The sequence below is a fragment of the Amblyraja radiata genome, chromosome 19 (genome assembly GCF_010909765.2).
Source record: "Amblyraja radiata isolate CabotCenter1 chromosome 19, sAmbRad1.1.pri, whole genome shotgun sequence".
Taxonomy (NCBI): Eukaryota; Metazoa; Chordata; class Chondrichthyes; order Rajiformes; family Rajidae; genus Amblyraja; species Amblyraja radiata.
In genome coordinates this window covers 23425593-23444004 of record NC_045974.1, presented here as the reverse complement: position 1 = coordinate 23444004, position 18412 = coordinate 23425593, and the positions used below count along the sequence as shown (strand labels likewise).

Below are 18412 nucleotides of genomic sequence, written 5' to 3'. Positions count from 1 at the left end.
CACATGTCTCATCTACACTAGTCCCACCTGCCTACATTTGGCCCATATCCCACTAAACCTTTTCTATCCATGCACCTGTCCAGATGTTTCTTAAACATTACAATAGTACCTCAACTATCTCCTCCGGCACCTCGTTCCATACACCCACCACCCTTTGTGTAAAAAATGTTTCCCCTCAGGTTCCTATTACATCTTTTCCTCCTCACCTTATACCTATGTCCTCTGGTTCTTAATTCCCCTACTCTGGGCAAGAGACTCTGTGCGTCTACCAGATCTATTCCTCTCATGATTTTGTACACCTCTATAAGATCACCCCTCATCCTCCTGCGCTCCTGAGACACTCCTGAGTCCTGGCCTGCTAAAGTAGCTTGCAGGTACACCAGGCAGTGAAGAAAGCGAATGGCATGTTGGCCTTCATAACAAGAGGAGTTGAGTAGAGGAGCAAAGAGGTCCTTCTGCAGTTGTACAGGGCCCCAGTGAGACCACACCTGGAGTATTGTGTGCAGTTTTGGTCTTTAAATTTGAGGAAGCACATTCTTGCTATTGAAGGAATGCAGCGTAAGTTCACAAGGTTAATTCCCGGGATGGCGGGACGGTCATATGCTGAGAGAATGGACGGACTGGCCTTGTATACTCTTGTATTTAGAAGGATGAGAGGGAATCTTATTGAAACATGTAAGATTATTAAGGGTTCGAACATGCTAGAGGCAGGAAACATGTTCCCGATGTTGGGGGGGAGTCCAGAACCAGGGGCCACAATTTAAGAATAAGGGGTAAGCCATTTAGAACGGAGATGTGGAAACACTTTTTCACACAGAGAGTTGTGAGTCTGTGGAATTCTCTGCCTCAGAGGGCAGTGGAGGCTGATTCTCTGGATACTTTCAAGAGAGAGCTAGATAGGGCTCTTAAAGATAGTGGAGTCAGGGGATATGGGGAGGAGGTAGGAACGGGGTACTGATTGTGGATGATCAGCCATGATCACATTGAATGGCGGTGCTGCCTCAAAGGGCCAAATGGCCTACTCCTGCACCTATTGTCTATTGTCTATTGCTCAACCTTTCCTTATAGCTCAGACCTTCGAGTCCTGGCAACATCCTCAGAAATCTTCTCTGCATCCGTTCCAGCTTGAGATCTTCGTTCCTATGGCATGGTACATTTCCATAACCCCTTCCTGAAACACCCATAGAATAGAATCCATTGCCTATCAATAGCATATGGATTTTAAAGATCTCAGATCCGCAAACCCAGTACTATTTAAAAACCATTTCTAATCAACGCAGGGTTAAGATTAGGAGATAAAACAAGAAGAAACAACAGATAAACTAAAGGCAATAATAAGCGATGCAACTTAATTAACTATGCTTTATTTCCTATATATAACTCAATGTTGCATACAAGTTATTAGAGGAAGATGCATAAATGTCATGCACGATTTACAACATACAACATCGGTGAGGTTACAATATTTAATTGTATCTATGAAAAATTATTAACATTTTAGAAGCTGTTATTTTGTTTTTAATGATATAGACGGAAGTACATAATAATAGAAGAAAGTTGCTTAATTGGTAATTAAAATTACATTTCTTTTTCCATAACATCTCCATGCAAAATTAAATTGCAAAACCCAATTAAATCCCCTCTTTTACAAATTCCTACAGATCCTAAAGCATTTCCGATCCTGTTTTGTGAGTCAAATGATCACGAATAGAAAAGGTGTTAAATTGATTCAGTTTGTGTTACAACATTGGCCCATGACATTCCTATAAGATTTTTGAGAAAAATATATCTTGATTCAGATTTATCAGAAAGCTAAAGTGTGTATAAAATCCAGCTTATTATAACATTTCTACGCCTTTAAAAATTAAAGAGTTCCAATTGCTCAAGTGTAGCGTATATAATATATATCTCGTAGTCTATTAAACAGCAGAAGAGCGTTCTACATAATGGAATCAATGTACAAAGACAACAGTGAAGTAACATAATTCAGTTTTAACATTGCACTTGTGCATACTCAGTTTACTGGGAAGCTTTAAAAAAAATACTGTTATTCAATGTGCAGCCAGCTGAAGAATATAATTCATATACGCTATATTTCAAAAGGATGCTTCCTTGCCACTTTGCGTTAACCTTTAACATACACTACTGTAACATTAATTTATTTTCAATTATATTGTCAATTTTATTTAGCCGTTAAGAGAAAAGTTATGATTATGTGACGATATAAGAATTAAAGGTGTTAGGTTTGCACTATATGATGTGTTAATAGGTGAACAATTTGAAATCAAGCCATTTTCTTCTCAATTGATTGAAATGTCCCCAGCCACGCGGAGGCACTGTGACATATCTATGGGTAAGCTTTCACGGGTGAGATGATTGCCATCCAGTCGCAGGTGTTTGATCCTGGAGAAATCCACAGAGGTGGTTATACGACAGAAGCTAGACAAGGTGAACTCTGAAAAACAAATGACAGTATTAGAACATGAACAATCAGCAGCTCAGCACAAGAACAGGCTCCTTGGCCCACAATGTCCGTGCAATCTCCGTACGATGTCCGTACAATGTCCGTACCAAACACAATGCCAAGGTCAACTAATCTCTTCTACCTGCATGTGATCCATGTCCTTCCTTCTCCACATACCCATCTAAAAGCCTCTTAAATGCCACTATCATATATCTACCTTCACCACCATCCTTGGCAGCACGTTCCAGGCACTCTCAACCCTATGTGCATAATACTCGCCCTGCATCTGCCTGCCTGCCTGCCTGCCTGCCTGCCTGCCTGTCTGTCTGTCTGTCTGTCTGTCTGTCTTGGTATTTACGGAGTATATCTGTAAATTATCTGTTGTGCTGCTGCAAGTACGAATTTCATTGTTCCACATCAACACTTATGACAACAAGACATTCTTGATTCTTGTCTGTTGACCCTCCTTCGGCCTCTTATGGGTGGCGACCCTTCTTCAGACGGTTCTCCTTGCATCTCCTTTAAACTTTGCCCCACTTATCTTAAAGCTATGCCCACTAGTCCTGGACATTTTCATGTATTTATTTCATCCACCACCCCCAGAAGCATGTTCCAGGCAATCACCACCCTCAGTACAAAATCCTTACCCTGTGCATCCTCCTTAAAATTTACCCCTCTCACCTCAAAGCTACGCCTATTATCCTTTGCCATTTTCACCCTGGAATATAGATTCTGACAGTCTACCCGATCTGTACTTCTAATAATTCACGTTTAATCAATAATGTTTTATTATTAATGTTTAATGTTTTATGTGTCATTCCTAACTGTCATTGTATGTTGTCACTTGCGGGCGGAGCACCAAGGCAAATTCCTTGTATGTGAATACTTGGCCAATAAACTTATTCATTCATTAATTCATTCATTCATTCATTCATTCATTCATTAACCTGTATTTCTAATAATTGTATATACTTCTATCAGGTCGTTATGTACTTTATGCCCAGCAGTATGAATATTGATTTATCTAACTTCAAGTAATCCTGGCATTCTCTCTCTCTCCATCCCTCCCCCACCCAAGCCGCACCAGCTTTTCGTCTTTACCCAACAAACAGCCAGCAATGGCCTGTTTCCTTTATCATCATTACTTTTTGCCTATCTTTCATTCATTGCTCTTTATCTCTCTACATCATCGTCTATATTTCCCTTTCCCCTGACTAGTCTGGTGAAGGGTCTCGACATTAAACGTCACTCATTCCTTCTCTCCAGAGATGCTGCCTGTCCCGCTGAGTTACTCCAGCTTTTTGTGTCTATCCGGTTTAAACTAACATCTGCAGTTCCTTCTTACACACTTTATGTACTTCTACCAAATATTGGAAAAAAAACAAGAATAACTGATTGTACTTAAAATCAGCACCACACATATTTTAAACATATACAAGGCACGTCAGATTTACATTTTCGTGTGCTTAGGCACTAAATGTGAGAACAAGTATGTGGCTTTCTGATAGATCTTAATTAGACTTCAGGTTTCCATAAATCTCAAGAATAATTTTAAACACAGGATTTGTCACTTCAGGATAAACAACTAGCAAAGCAAAATATCACAAAATTCGAAATCTTTGAGATCCTTCTCCAACAATAACAACAATAAAGATGTGTTTAAGAAGGAACTGCAGATGCTGGAAAATCAAAGGTAGACAAAAGTGCTGGAGAAACGCAGCGGGTGCAGCAGCATCTATGGAGCGAAGGAAATAGGCAACGTTTCGTATAGATGTTGCTTCACCCGCTGAGTTTCTCCAGCACTTTTGTCTACAATAAAGATGTGTATGTATCTGTATTTATGTGAACACCTGCGCTCAGTCCGCCTTGGTCTTCACGATCTCCCAGTTGCCAAACATTTTAACTTCCCTTCCCATTCCTACACTGACAATTGTCCTGGTCCTCCTCCACTGTCAGAGAGAGGCCACACTCGAATTGAAGGAATTGCATCTCATATTTCATCCGGTCAATCAGATCGCCCTTGATATGGAACGGAAGGTTAAAATGTCTAGGGATAGAATTCCAGTTTGACGACTTAGACTTGAAGTTAAGAGATTAAAGTTGGCGAATGTAAAATATTGGCGGGTGTTGGCATTACTGAGATGGGTGCTGACTGGAAAACTTCCACCAGATTCTCAATAAACATTAATACAATAAAAGGGGCGGCACAGTGGCGCAGCGGTAGAGTTGCTTCCTTACAGTGACATGGATTTGATCCTGATTATGGGTGTTGTCTGTGTGGAGTTTGTACGTTCTCCCTGGGACTGCGTGGGTTTTCTCCAGAAGCTCCTGTTTCCTCCCACTCTCCAAAACACATGCAGGTTTGTAGGTTTTCCCTGGTGTGTAGGACAGTGTCAGTGTACAGGGGTGACTCAATGGGCCGAAGGGCCTGTTTCCACGCTGTATCTCTAAAGTTCAAAATCTATTGTTGCTTGCCTTTTATTAGCACGTCTTAAGCTAGAGCAATCATTATGGGGGCAAATGTACTACATTTGAATTATGAACTGTTACTATCAACTGAGGAGACTGATTATAGAACAACATGTTCATGGAATAATAGGAATTTATAACATGGAGATACATTAGAACCATAACGTCTACCATTTTACGAAAGAGCTAATGGGATATCCCACAGAGCCCTGTTTAATTTTAAACTACCTTTTTCAGATCGGACACAAAGTGCTGGTGTAATTCAGCGGGTCAGGCAGCATCTCTGGAGAACATGGATAGGTGACCTTTCAGGTCAGGACCCTTCTTCAGACTGTCTGAAGAAGGGTCGTCACCCGTTAGAGTCTGAAGAAGGGTCAACAGACAAGAATCAAGAATGTCTTATTGTCATAAGTCTTGAAACAAATCAATGAAATTCTTACTTGCAGCAGCACAACAGACATTTAACCACGGTTCTCTGTAAATACCATAGTGGGTGGGTGGGTGGGTGGGTGGGTGTATGGGTGGTTAGGTGGGTAGGTGGATGGGTTGGGTTTATGGTTGAATGGTTGTATGGGGAGTTGGATAGATAAAACAATAATAGTGCAAAGACAAAAATAATGCCCCCAAAACTACCTCGTTTGGGGCTTATTTAGAGGCCATAGTGTTCAAGAGCCTGATGGTTGTTGGGAAGAAGCTGCTCCTGAACCTGGACGTTACAGTTTTCAGGCTCTTGTACCTTCTTCCCGATGGCGAGAGTGTGGCCTCACCCAAATGAGAGTGTGCCCTCACCCAAAACATCACTTATCTATGTTCTCCAGAGATGCTGCCTGACCCACTGAGTTACTCCAGAACCTGGTGTCCTTTGGTGTATTAACCAGTAACTGCAGTTCCTTCTTTCCTCCCATTACACACATTAGTTTTGGATTCTGTCACTGCATGTGTGAAAAGTATTCTCCTCGATTCTAGTCTTTAAATTTATACCTTCTTGTGTTTACCTTACCTAACTAGATGTCAACAAAGGCAGAGCAACTCAACCAATAGGTCTTGATGTGCTCAAATATTTGATTAATAGTACATCCTTATATTCGTTGTCAAATAACTTGATCAACAGTGTGTGCTTATGTCCGATTATTTGAGTCAAATAGTAACTAGGAATGAATTATTAACAGTAGCTGTCTGAGTAACCATTGCCTTGGTTTAATCATGGGTTTCTCCATTGACTATTTTTGCACGTTATTTTAGTTTAGTGTAGAGATACAGCAGAGAAACAGGCCCATCAGCCCACTGAGTCCATACCGACCAAAGATCATCCATACACTGGTTCTATCCTACACTCTAGGGACAATTTACTGAAGCCAATTAACCTACAAACCCGCATGTTTTTGGGATGAGGGAGGAAACCGGAACACCTTGGGAAAACCCATGCGGTCGCACTGGAAATGTACAAACTCCGTACAGACAGCACCCGTGGCCAGGATCGAACGCGGGTCTCTGACGCTGTAAGGCAGCAACTCCATCCCAGCACCACTGTGCTGCCCCCAGACATTCCAACCCAGGTAATATCCCTGTGAATCTTTTCTGCATCTTTTCCAGTTAATTCACCTCTTTCCTGCAGAAACGCACCCAGTGCAGCCTCACCAACATTTTGTACGACCGTACTACAACATCCTAACACTTGTTGTCAATGCCTTAGCAGCAGAAGCCCAGCATGCCAAACTGTTTTTGTATCACCCTGTCCACCTGCAGTGCCACATTGTGGGAGCTATGTCCTTTTATCTCAGGGGTTTTCTCTTCAACAGCACTCCCCAGGGTCCTGCCATTCACTGTGTATGTCCTCCCTTGGTTAACTTCCCAAAATGAAGCACTTTGCATATGTCTGGGCTAAAACTCTGCCTGTCATTTCCTTGCTCATTTTCACACTTGATCCATATCCTGTTATAGCCTTGATGAACCCTGGTGAAAAATATCTTGCAAACCCCCCAAATTTTAGATTATATTCTGCTAAGGGACAAGTTTGTCATTAGCATTTCTGCAGGCAAAGTCATGCATGGGGAAAATGTGGACATGTCATAGTCATAGAGTCATACAGCGTGGAACCCAACTTGCTCACATCGACCAACATGTCCCATCTGCACGAATCCCACCTGCCTGCTTCTGGCCTATATCCCTCTAAACCTATCCGATCCCAGTCTAAATGTTTCTTAAATGTTGCAATAGTCTCTGCCTCAGCTACATCTTCCAGCAGCATTTCATACACCCATCACCTTTTGTTTTAAAAAGTTACCCTTCAGGTAACTATTTCATTTTTCCCACCTCACCTGAAATCTATGTCCTCTGGTTCTCGATTCCCCTGCTCTGGGCAAGAGTCTCTGCATTTACCTGATCTATTCATCTCATGATTGTGTACACCTCTATAAGATCACTCCCACATCCTCCTAGGCTCCAAGGGATAGAATCCTTGGCTGCTCAACCTCCCTCTATAGCTCTTGAGTCCTGGAAACATCATCCTAAATCTTCTTTGCACCATTTTCAGCTTGACAACATCTTTCCTATAACATGATGTCCAAAACTGAACACAATACTCTAAATGTGGCCTTGCCAATATCTTATACAACTGCAATGTCTTATCCCAACTTCTATACTCATTGCTCAGGCTGATGAAGGCCAATGTACCAAAAGCCTTTTTGACCACCTTATCTACCTGTGACGTCTCTTTCAAGGAACTAAGTACCTGTACTCCTATATGTCCAGATTAGCCCCTAATGTTAATTTAATTTTACCTGGTTTATTTTAGGAATTGTAATGAAATGCAGTCAGACTTACTTTCAATCTGATTCGCCTGTAGATACAGATTTTCTAGGTTTTCGTTGACAACTGGGATTGACTTCAATTCATTGAAGGCAAGATCCAACTCAATCAGTGAGGTGACATTGAAGACTTTGTCGGGGAGTCCTTCATCTGTTATTTTATTATTTGCCATGCGTAGGTATTGCAAGGTGGGATATTTAATGAAGTAGTCCTTTGGAATCTTGTCAATGGCATTGTCATCCACGTAGAGCATTTCGATGACGGGCGGAAGAACGTCAGGTAGTTTGGTTAATTTGTTCATACTCAAGTCAACAAACATCAGTGACTTCAAATTGCCCAGTGCTCCGCCGACATCTTTCAACTTGTTGCCTTCCAGTACCAGCGTAGTCAGATTTTCAAGTCCTTTTAAGCCGTTTCCAATCTTCGAGATCTGGTTTGACGACATTTTCAGCTCTATCAATGACTTTGGCAGGGAGGGGATGACTTCTGTCAGGTTGTTCCTGTTGATATACAACCTCTGTAAAGACTTTAGCTTTGAGAAGACTTTCTTGCCTACCTGCTCGTTGACGATCTGATTGTTGTCGAGGATAATCCATCGCAAGTCGGTGGCGTTTTCGAAAGCATTGATTGGAATGCCCGTGAGCTGGTTGTTTTGGAGGTAAACATACTTTATCTGTGCTGGCACGGTTGGGATTGTTTTAAGCTTGCGGTCATTGCAGTACATGGCAGTGGGGAAGGTGTAGGGACACTCACACTCAACCGAGCAGACTGGATATGGAAGACCTGCTTGGTTTGCTGGATAATAACCAAAGAATGAATCATAGTCATACTGACAAAGTATGCAGCTGACCAGCAAAGCGAATATAGGAAGTTGAATGAGCTTCATCTTAGGAGTGAGTGTACGATACTGCTGTAGGTAGAAAACATGGGAAAAAATAAGCATGGAATTAATCCTCTTCTCTCAAATGGCAGGAATATCAATATTCAACAGTATATTTCAGTTAAAATGTAGGAACAAAAAACGGCCAATGCTGGTTAACAGAAAAACTCACAAAATGCTGGAGCAATGCAATGGATCAGGCAGCATTCCTGGAGAACATGGATAGGTGACGTTTCAAATCGGGACATTTCTTCAGACCCGAATTGTCATCTTATGAAGAAGGTTCCCAACCCAATACGTCTCCTATGCATGTTCTTCAGTGTTACTTCCTGAGTTATTCCAGCACTTAGTGTCTTTTTTTAACATATAGAAGCTGCAAAGTACTGAGCTGTACCAGAAAATTCCAGCCGCACAATTGCGCAGCAGTAGAGTTGTGCCTCGCAGCGACAGAGACTAGGGTTCGTTCCTGACCATGGGTGCTGTATGTACAGACTTTATACGTTCTCCCTGTGACCGCGTGGGTTTTCTCCGGGTGCTCCAGTTTTCTCCCACACGCCAAAGATGTACAGGTTTGTAGGTTAATTGGCTTCTGGAAATTGGAAATTGTCCCTGGCGTGCAGGGTCGTGCGGGGTGATCGCTGGTCAGCATGGACCCAGTGGGCCGAAGGGCCTGTTTCCACGCTGTATCTCTAAAGCCTAAATCTGGTGAATGTGGAACTGGGAACAGGAAGGCACAAGGGGAATGGTTCCTTGGGAATATTGGTAGGGGAGGTGAGAGGCCTGGTGTTGGAATCTCAATAGAGATGGGTGGATTTGTGAATGTGAAGACCGAAGGAGTGGAAAGTGAAGACCAGGGGACCATATCCCCCCAAACCTGTCATATCCATGTATCCATCTAAATGTTTCTTAAACTTTGTGAGAGTACCTGCCTCAACCACCTCCATACTCCTAGCACCCTTTGTCTGAACTAAGTTGCCCTTCAGATCCCTTTTAAATCCTTTTCCCCCTCACCTTAAACTTTTGTCCTATTTGTTCTTGTTTCCACTGCAATGGATAAATGACTCCACGCATTTACCCTATCTATTCCACTCCTAATCTCATATACCTCTGTAAGATCACCCCTCATCCTCCTGCACTTCAATAATTCAATAATTATTCAATGAATATAGGTGAACAAAATCCAAATCATTTCATCTTCACCATTCATGTTAATAGATTTTTTTTAAATGATTCCAAGTCTATTTAATTGAAAGCCCTCCAGACTGGATGTGCACATGTGAGCGGTAAGACTGGATTGTTAGTCAATTATCATCAATCCTGTGCCCATACCATGAACCAACATTTCTGGAGATGCCCTATTACTAGGTATGTTTCAAAGCCTACCTGAAGCGTCGCTGAAAATCTGTCGCTGCGGGTGTGCGCGATTTTGGCGCCGTTTAGAGGGGGCGGGTTTAAAACGCGATTTTCTCTAGGCTGTTCCAATCGAAGATGTTCAACCTTGTAAAATATTAACGAAAAATCGCTGAAAGACCCCGTCGCAAAAGCTATTATTAGTTTTAAAGGCCTTGAATAATAGTTATGGTAGTTTAAAAATCAATCTCTAAACCCGCGACCACCAGCAACCGCAGGGTCTCATAAAGCAGACAATTGAAGGTAAGCTGCATATTTTTACATTAAAAAGGGCTTCTAAAGATCCCTTTATACAAAGTTTAATATTGCGAGTAGCTCATTTTGGGCCCATTATATCCCGCAGTATTTTTCTCGGCATTTGGGGGCACAAATCTACCGCAATGTGAACGTTCTAAACCAGCGCGTTCCACAGGGACCCACTGGAAAGCTGATTTAAATGGGCATTTATTTACAGCAATTGAACACTAAATTCCTTCCATTTGGTCTATAAATTAATGTAAATGAGATTTAAAAATCATGTTTTATTGTGAATTATTTGTGAATATTATTTGGACATTTAGGCTATTTAAAAATGTTAATCATTTATTAAGAAATGGATAGATGTTTAGATCTAGTAATTGAAGTCTGAAATTAGCTACAATTAGGTAACTAACTAATTATATGCTTTAATTTCAGGTCATCCAAGTAAGATTATTTTATATTTGTTTCAGAATGCTTCAATCTATGATAACTGAAAATTTCATTCAGTTCTCTTAATTTTTAAGAAAGTTATGGGCTTTTGACTGTTCACGATCACAGCTTTTTTATTACGTCCATAGAAAATCAATAGGGAACAAGATGCTAATTTCCGAGTATGAAAATGGCCATAACTTTTTAAATACTTGAGATATGAAAGTGAATTAGGTGTCAAATTAAACTTATTTTTATGCTTTATCTGATGGGATAAATTGCAGACTTGATTTTTAAAATCTCAAAATCTCAAAAGTTACTCCAGCACTTTGCCTCTGTCTTTAAACTCCTTGTGGTGTTGTCCGTACTAGACCACTTGGTCAACAGAAACACATTTGAAAGGCTGTTGTTCATCGACTGCTGCATGGCGTTTCACACCACCATCCCTTCCAAGCATCTATGCAACTTGATCCTCGACTTCCCATCAACAGACCTCAATGAGTAAGGATTGGCAACAACACCTCCTCCTCGCAGCCCGTCAACTCAGGCCTGTGTGCTCAGTCCCCTGCTCCAGAGTCATACAGTCATTGAGTGATACAGTGTGGAAACAGGCTCTTCGGCCCAACTTGCCCAAACCAGCCACCATGTCCCAGTAATGCTAGTCCCACCTGCCAGCATTTGGTCCATATCCCTACAAATCTGTCCTATCCATGTATCTGTCTAACTGCTTCTTAAATGTTGGTGCCTCAAGTACCTCCTCTGGCAGTTTGAACTGCAGATGCTGGAAAAATCCAAGGTAGACAAAAATGCTGGGGAAACTCAGCGGCTGAGACATGCAAGGATTGCATGAGGCTGCCTCACCCGCTGAGTTTCTCCAGCATTTTTGTCTACCTTCTGTGAACACGTGATTTGATGCCTGCCATCCGGGACTCGATGGGGATGAGATCCATATGTACACGTGATAGATGTGGCCCGCCATCCGCTCACAGATATGCGTCCCGGCCCCTATGCAGAACAAGGTTGCCGACAATTAGGCTAGACCAAGGAGATGATTGTAGACGCATGGAACTCCAGATGCTGATTTACTGCGGGGACTGACGGTTGCCTTCATGAAGGGAAGTTGAGGAACCATGTACCTGTCTTCATCAACGAGAAGGTGGTGGAGAGAGTCACCAAGTTCCTGGGCATGCATTGAAGATCTCAGCGCAGCGGTAGAGTTGCTGCCTTGCAGCGGGTTCGTTTCTGACTACAGGTGCTGTTTGTGAGGAGTTTGCTTGCTCTCCCTGTGACCATGTGGGTTTTCTCCCGGTGCTCCGGTTTCCTCTCACATTCCAAAGACATTCAGGTTTGTAGGCTGATTGGCTTCTGTAAATGATGCCCAACGTGTAGGGTAGAACTAGTGTACATGTGTTCACTTGTCAGCGTGGACTCGGTGGGCTGAAGGGCCTATTTCAACGCTGTATCTCTAAACTAGACAAAACAAAACTAGTGTACGGGTGATTGGCGACTGGTTGGCGCAGACTCGGTGGGCCGAAGGGCCTGTTTCAATGCTGTGCCTCTGAACTAAACAAAACAAAACTAGTGTACGGGTGATCGGTGGCTGGTCGATATGCATTCCGTGGGCCCAAGGGCCTGTTTCTATGCTATATCTCTAAACTAAACTAAATTAAATTGCATGGGGTCAAGTTTAACAACAGACACACAGAACATGAGGATAAGCGGTGATGAGATGCAGATTGGCTTCCAAAATAATTGTGGGATGGAATCAGCCCAAAGGGCTGAATGGTCGTTTTGTGGCTTTGGTCTCTGTATGGCCTGTTGTCATCTGGTGCTGTTGCTTTTCCATCATGCATTTAAGAGTCTTGATGAGCCAGCTGGAACATGCTGCCTCTGAAGCAAGCTGGCGTCAAGGAAAGGGATTTTAGCAACTTAACTATTTAGCAATCCCGCCTTGGTTTCTCTCCTCCGCTTGCCAGAATGAAAACCAAAAAAAACATCTTTATAGCGACTGACTGTCTCAGTAATGCAATTTTGCTTAGTGTGAGGTCAATTTCACAAGGCAATTACGAAATTTCTTGCCGCAAGACCATTAATTCCCAGCAAATTAAAGTCGGACAGATGGTGTTTTGAACATAAGTGAGTTTTTGTTGGGTGTGGGCAGAGGTTGAAGATATTGGAAATGCTTCTGTAAGACATAAATTCAATCACACAACACCAGTATTCTATGTCAGGGCAGACAACTACCTTTAGAAAGGAGATGAGAAGCAATTTCTTTAGCCAGAGTGTGGTGAATCTGTGGAATTTATTGCCACAGAAGGCTGTGGGAGCCAAGTGAATGGATATTTTTAAGACGGAGATTGACAGATTCTTGATTAGTATGGGTGTCAGGGGTTACAGGGGGAAGGCAGGAGAATGGGGTTGAGTGGGAAAAATAGATCAGTATGAGGGAGTAAACTTGATGGGCCAAATGGCCTAATTCTGCTCCTAGAACTTATGAACATAAGTTTTTATTTAATTTATTCTGGGATCCTTGCTTGGTTGGCTCCAGCAGTGTTAAAGTACATTGCTGGCATGAATTCTGTTCGTTAAAGCTTTATGTTGTATTTTTATAGACAGTATGTAGTTGGAAAGTTAAGTTTTGGTTTGAAAATAATTAACTGGTAACATTAAACACCAGATGCATTTTCAAATATCAGAGCTTTCAAAATCAAATTTCTCCTAATTTCCAATAGTTTGATAATGGTCAAAGATTGATATTCACCGTTTGGCAATTCTGATAAAGCATAATTGATATTTTCCTAAATTCATAAGTCATAAGAGCAGAATTAGGCCATTCGGCCCATCGAGTCTACGCCATTCAATCATGGCTGATCTATCTTTCCCTCCTAAACTCATTCTCCTGTCTTCTCCCTATAACCTTTGACACCTGCACTAATCAAAGGAAGCTATCAATCTCCGTTTTTTTTGTGGCTTGATTCTTGTCGTAATTAACAATAGAGGATATTAGTGTTAATTTTGAACAAAATAACCTTATGCACAAATGTCCTGCACAATTGACCAGTCAATAAATAATGATTGTAATAAGACCAACTCTTCAGACGGTTCACATCTGGAATCAAACAGCGATGGTTCTGTGTAACATCACAGCCTGAAACATTGCCTTCCCTGCTTTGCATCAGGCACAGAATGCTAAAAAAGAATGATTATTGACTTCTTCTTTCAACATGCTTTCTTTGAATGAAGCAAGCAGATTATCAGCAGCAGATAGCTCCAGGAATGCACTCCTTTTTACTTCTTTGCTTCGGTAGTTGGCTTAAGTATTGTGGTTCTACAGTTTTGTACAGTTTTGAGATTATTTCTGAATTTGATCTGCTTTGCTCACAGTTGCGAGGAGAATCTCTCTAACAGTAGAGTCTTAAAAATACCAAACGCCATGAATTTCATGTTAATTACTCTTCCGCCCACAAACAGCTGTATTAGCCCCGGGCATGTATGTTTACCATGATCAATTAATATCCACCAGCCTACAACAAATTATGAATACACTCGACAATGATGACCCTTCACAAATTGCCTGCTGTGCATATCTTACAATACCACCGTTCAAGGGTTAAGAAGCAATTTTCCAATCTGTTCCCTGTGCAACAAAAGTTTCTGAATGTAACTTTGGGGGAAGAGAAAGAATGAGCGTATAAAGACCTCCACTAACAATAACTGAAATCACATACGTTCAAGCTCAAACGCTGAAACCCACAAAATTAAACTTACCTTTAGCTGGGAGCCTTGTGGTTTCCTAATTCCAAAAGAATGAGAGGGGAGAGAGAGAGAGAGACAAAGAGGACAAGAATCAAATAATAAGTGCAGTTCTCTTGGGTCTCTGGAGAAAGAGGAAGCTGCCAGACTTCCGTGCCCCAATGCTGACAATAACAGTGAGAGAGGTGGATACTGCTAGAGAGCTGCTATGTCATCATTTTGGATTAGTACTGTGGAATGCTAAAAAATACCAAAAATAGAGCCCGCTAATTAAATGCAGATGGATGGCTGGAGTTACGGTGCAGATAAGACACAAGGGTTAAGGGTTTTTTTGGTACAATTTGCGTGTTGGCGTTTCAATTTTCACATGTTCCCCATTTTGATTCAATTATTTTTTTGGGAAAAGCACAGCCAGAACGAGCAGCGAAAGCCAACGACTTCAAAGTGCCCGACGCTCTTCAGAGTGCATAGCTCAACACTCCACGAAGCAAAGCAATACTTTCCATGTGTTCTCAGATCCCGAGAGAAAGTGTTTGAAACGTGAAGTACAGCCTGACCCTGAGCAGAATGCTGTACAAGGGTTTGTGCCTTTCCGAAACCTATCACGAAAAGCAGCCGAGAATCAAATCTCGCACTGAGGCCAAAACAAAAACAGTGGAAGGTTTCTGTTCGATACTCAAAGCCGAAAGAAAGGAGAACGGGGTTACAGGTTCTTGCCACAGTGAGAGATCAGATTTAACATTTCAATATCTGTAGTCAATAAACAATGGGGCAGCACAGCGGTAGAGTTGCTGCCTCACAGCGCCAGATCTTGACTACGGGCGCTGTCTGTACGGAGTTTGCACGTTCTCCCTGTGACCACATGGATTTTATCCGGGTGGTCCGGCTTCCACCCACACTCCAAAGACGTGCAAGTTTTTTAGGCTAATTGCCTTCTGTAAAATTGTAAATTGGCCCTGATGTGTAGGATAGTGCTGATGGATGGGGTGATTGCTGGTCGGCATGGATTCGGTGGGCCGAAGGGACTGTTTCTGCACTGCATCTCTCAAATCAAAAGTCTACAAATGACCCCTCACCACATTTACAAATTCCATCCAATTCGAGTTCAGCGTCTTTGGATGTGACTGTAAAATAGTCTGTAATCTATCAAACCTTTTGTGTGAAGCCTGTTTCTTATTATGTGGATAACATTAAAGAATGTGGACTCATCCTGAAACCTTAAACCTTCCAAGACGTAGAACTGCAAGACAGAAAACACTTGTAATTAAAGTAAACTGCAACTTGCAGCGTGGCTGTGAGGTTTCGGTATGTTGCACGGTTAAGATGGAGAGGGTGCAGAAAAGATTCACAATGATGTTGCCAGGACTCGAGAGCCCGAGCTATAGGGAGAGTTTGGGCAGGCTGGGACTTTTTCCATTGTAGTGCAGGAGGATTAGGGGTGACCTTATGGAGGTGTATAAGGTCATGAGGGGAGTAAATGCATGGAGTCTTTTATCCAGAGTAGGGTAATCAAAAACCAGAGTGCACAGGTTTAAGATGAGAGAGGGGAGATTTAATAGGAACCCGAGGGACAACTTTTCCCCCAAAAAATGGTTGGTGGTATATGGAACGAGCTGCCAGAGGAGGTAGTTGATGCAAGCATTATCACAACGTTTGGACAGGCACATGGATAGGAAAGGTTTAGAGGGATATGGGCCAAACACAGACATGGCGGACCAGTGTGGATAGGGTATCTTGGTTGTAGTGGGCAGGTTAGGGCGTAGGACCTGTTTCTATGTTGTATGACTGGTGGGCTAGAGTTATGAGAAGAGAGTGGGTAGGCTGGGACTGAGGGATGACTTAGAGATAGACATAAAGTTTCCAGCTGCGGGCGGTGCTGACTTTAACATCGCGGAACCTGGGATCTTTCGCCAAGGTCGCCTGTGTTGGAGCTCTGCCCAGCTCGGCCTGTGGACTTCGGGAGCCGCGGTCTCCGGTAGGGAGCGGCCGTTTCGGAAACTCCAAGCCACTGAGAGTGTTCTTCCGTCCCGACGCCGGAGTTCCATCATCCCGGAGAGAGGGCTTGAAACACCGGGCCGCCGTTGCTGTGATTGCGGAAGCCTCAATAGGCCCCGACCACGAGTGAACAAGAGGAAGATGACTGAACTTTGTTGCCTTCCCTCACAGTGGGAAACGTTGATTCCGCTGTGGGGGGATAAAACATAGAATCATTGAAAATAGGTGCAGGAGGAGGCCATTCGGCCCTTCGAGCCAGCACCGCCATTCATTGTGATCATGGCCGATCGTCCCCAATCAATAACCCGTGCCTGCCTTCTCCCCATATCCCTTGATTCCACTAGCCCCTAGAGCTCTATCTAACTCTCCCTTAAATCCGTCCAGTGACTTGGTCTCCACTGCCCTCTGTGGCAGGCAATTCCACAAATTCACAACTCCCTGGGTGAAAAAGTTTTTTCTCACCTCAATCTTAAATGGCCTCCCCTTTGTTCTAAGACTGTGGCCACTGGTCCTGGACTGGTCCAACATTGGGAACAATTTTCCTGCTTCTAGCTTGTCCAGTCCTTTTATAATTTTATATGTTTCTATTAGATGCCCCTCATCCTTCTAACATTTGAATATTTTGTATTATAACCATAAATATCCAGGTGTGTTCTTATTTTTTCAGCAAGGGGTTCAATTACCAGAGCACTGAAGAAGGTTTCTGACCCGAAACTTCACCTATCTTTTTTCTCCAGAGTTGCTGCCTGACCCACTGAGTTACTCCAGCGTGTTGTGTTTATCTTATTTGATGTGCTGCATTGGAACTCAAATTTCACTGCACCAATTGGTGTATGTGACAATAAATGTCCTTTGTCCTTTGTGCTGGAGTAACTCAGTGGGTCAGGCAGCAACTCTGGAGAAAAAAGATAGGTGAAGTTTCGGGTCAGAAACCTTCTTCAGTGCTCTGGTAATTGAACCCCTTGCTGAAAAAATAAGAACACACCCGGATATTTATGGTTATAATACAAAATATTCAAATAACAAAATATCCTTATACGCCGATGATGTACTATTGTACATCACAAAACCACAAATTAGTATACCAAACATATTAAATTTAATTGAGGACTTTGGATCCTTCTCAGGATATAGAATAAATTGGAACAAAAGTGAAATTATGTCGATAAAACCAAAAGACTCAACACACCTCCGGAAATTCCCCTTTAAAATAGCCACAGAAAAATTCAAATATTTGGGAATTGAAATTACTAGAAACTACCATGATATGTTTAAAGCCAATTATAATCCCTTACTTAAGAAACTAAATAATTTGATTAAATTCTGGAAAACACTTCCGATGTCCCTAATAGGCAGAATAAACGCTATAAAAATGATCTTTTTACCACAAATCCTATACCTATTTCAATCAATACCTATATATCTCTCAAAAAAGTTTTTCAAAAAATTGGACTCAGACATTACAAATTTTATATGGGATTATAAATCCCATAGAATACAAAGAGCACACCTTAATAAACGAAAAGAGTTGGGGGGTCTAGCGCTCCCTAATTTTATGTATTATAATTGGGCAGTAAATATTAAAAATATGATTCATCTGCTGGACAATTCTGCCCAGCAGGTGGACTGGATTGTAATGGAAAGAGAGGACTGCTCTCCGTGTAATATAGGAGCGACTCTCCTCTCACCAATACATCTGAATAACAAAAATTATAATAAAAGTCCAATTATACATAGCACAATTAGAACATGGAAACAAATAAAACAGAATCTAAAATTAAGAAACCTATCTCTTAATACCAATAGTTAATAATCCATCGTTTAAACCATCAATTATAATAATAATAATAATACATTTTATTTAATGGGCGCCTTTCATACATCTCAAGGACACCTTACATAGTAATCGGAATAAAAACATATAATCGGAGTAAAACAAGTAATTAAAGACATCACAATGACAC

At 41.9% G+C, this 18412-nt stretch overlaps 1 protein-coding gene and 1 long non-coding RNA gene across 3 annotated transcripts; one reads left to right on the top strand and one right to left on the bottom strand.

Annotated features, from left to right (window-relative positions):
- Positions 1–1348: 1348 nt before the first annotated feature.
- On the bottom strand, positions 1349–14749 carry lum (lumican). Of its 2 annotated transcripts, none has more exons than XM_033038029.1 (3): positions 14469–14749; positions 7757–8651; positions 1349–2455 (listed from the first exon to the last, which is right to left on the bottom strand). In XM_033038029.1, the coding sequence occupies exons 2-3, from the start codon at positions 8625–8627 to the stop codon at positions 2301–2303; spliced, it is 1026 nt and encodes a 341-aa protein (XP_032893920.1). In that variant the 5' UTR covers positions 8628–8651; positions 14469–14749; the 3' UTR covers positions 1349–2300. The 2 variants fall into 2 exon arrangements, with proteins under 2 accessions (XP_032893920.1, XP_032893921.1); XM_033038030.1 differs by having other exon boundaries at positions 7757–8648; positions 14469–14630.
- Positions 8541–14853, top strand: LOC116984006. Its single transcript, XR_004414857.1, has 3 exons — positions 8541–8653; positions 12838–12840; positions 14475–14853. It is a non-coding gene; the product is annotated as an uncharacterized LOC116984006 (long non-coding RNA).
- The last annotated feature ends 3559 nt before the right edge of the window (positions 14854–18412 follow it).

Coding starts and splice junctions, on each gene's coding strand:
- lum (XM_033038029.1), bottom strand. CDS start 8,627: ATGAAGCTCATTCAACTTCCTATATTCGCTTTGCTGGTCAGCTGCATA. Junction 2,456..7,756: donor ACAGGCGAATCAGATTGAAA/GTAAGTCTGACT, acceptor TTTGTTTTTCAG/AGTTCACCTTGTCTAGCTTC.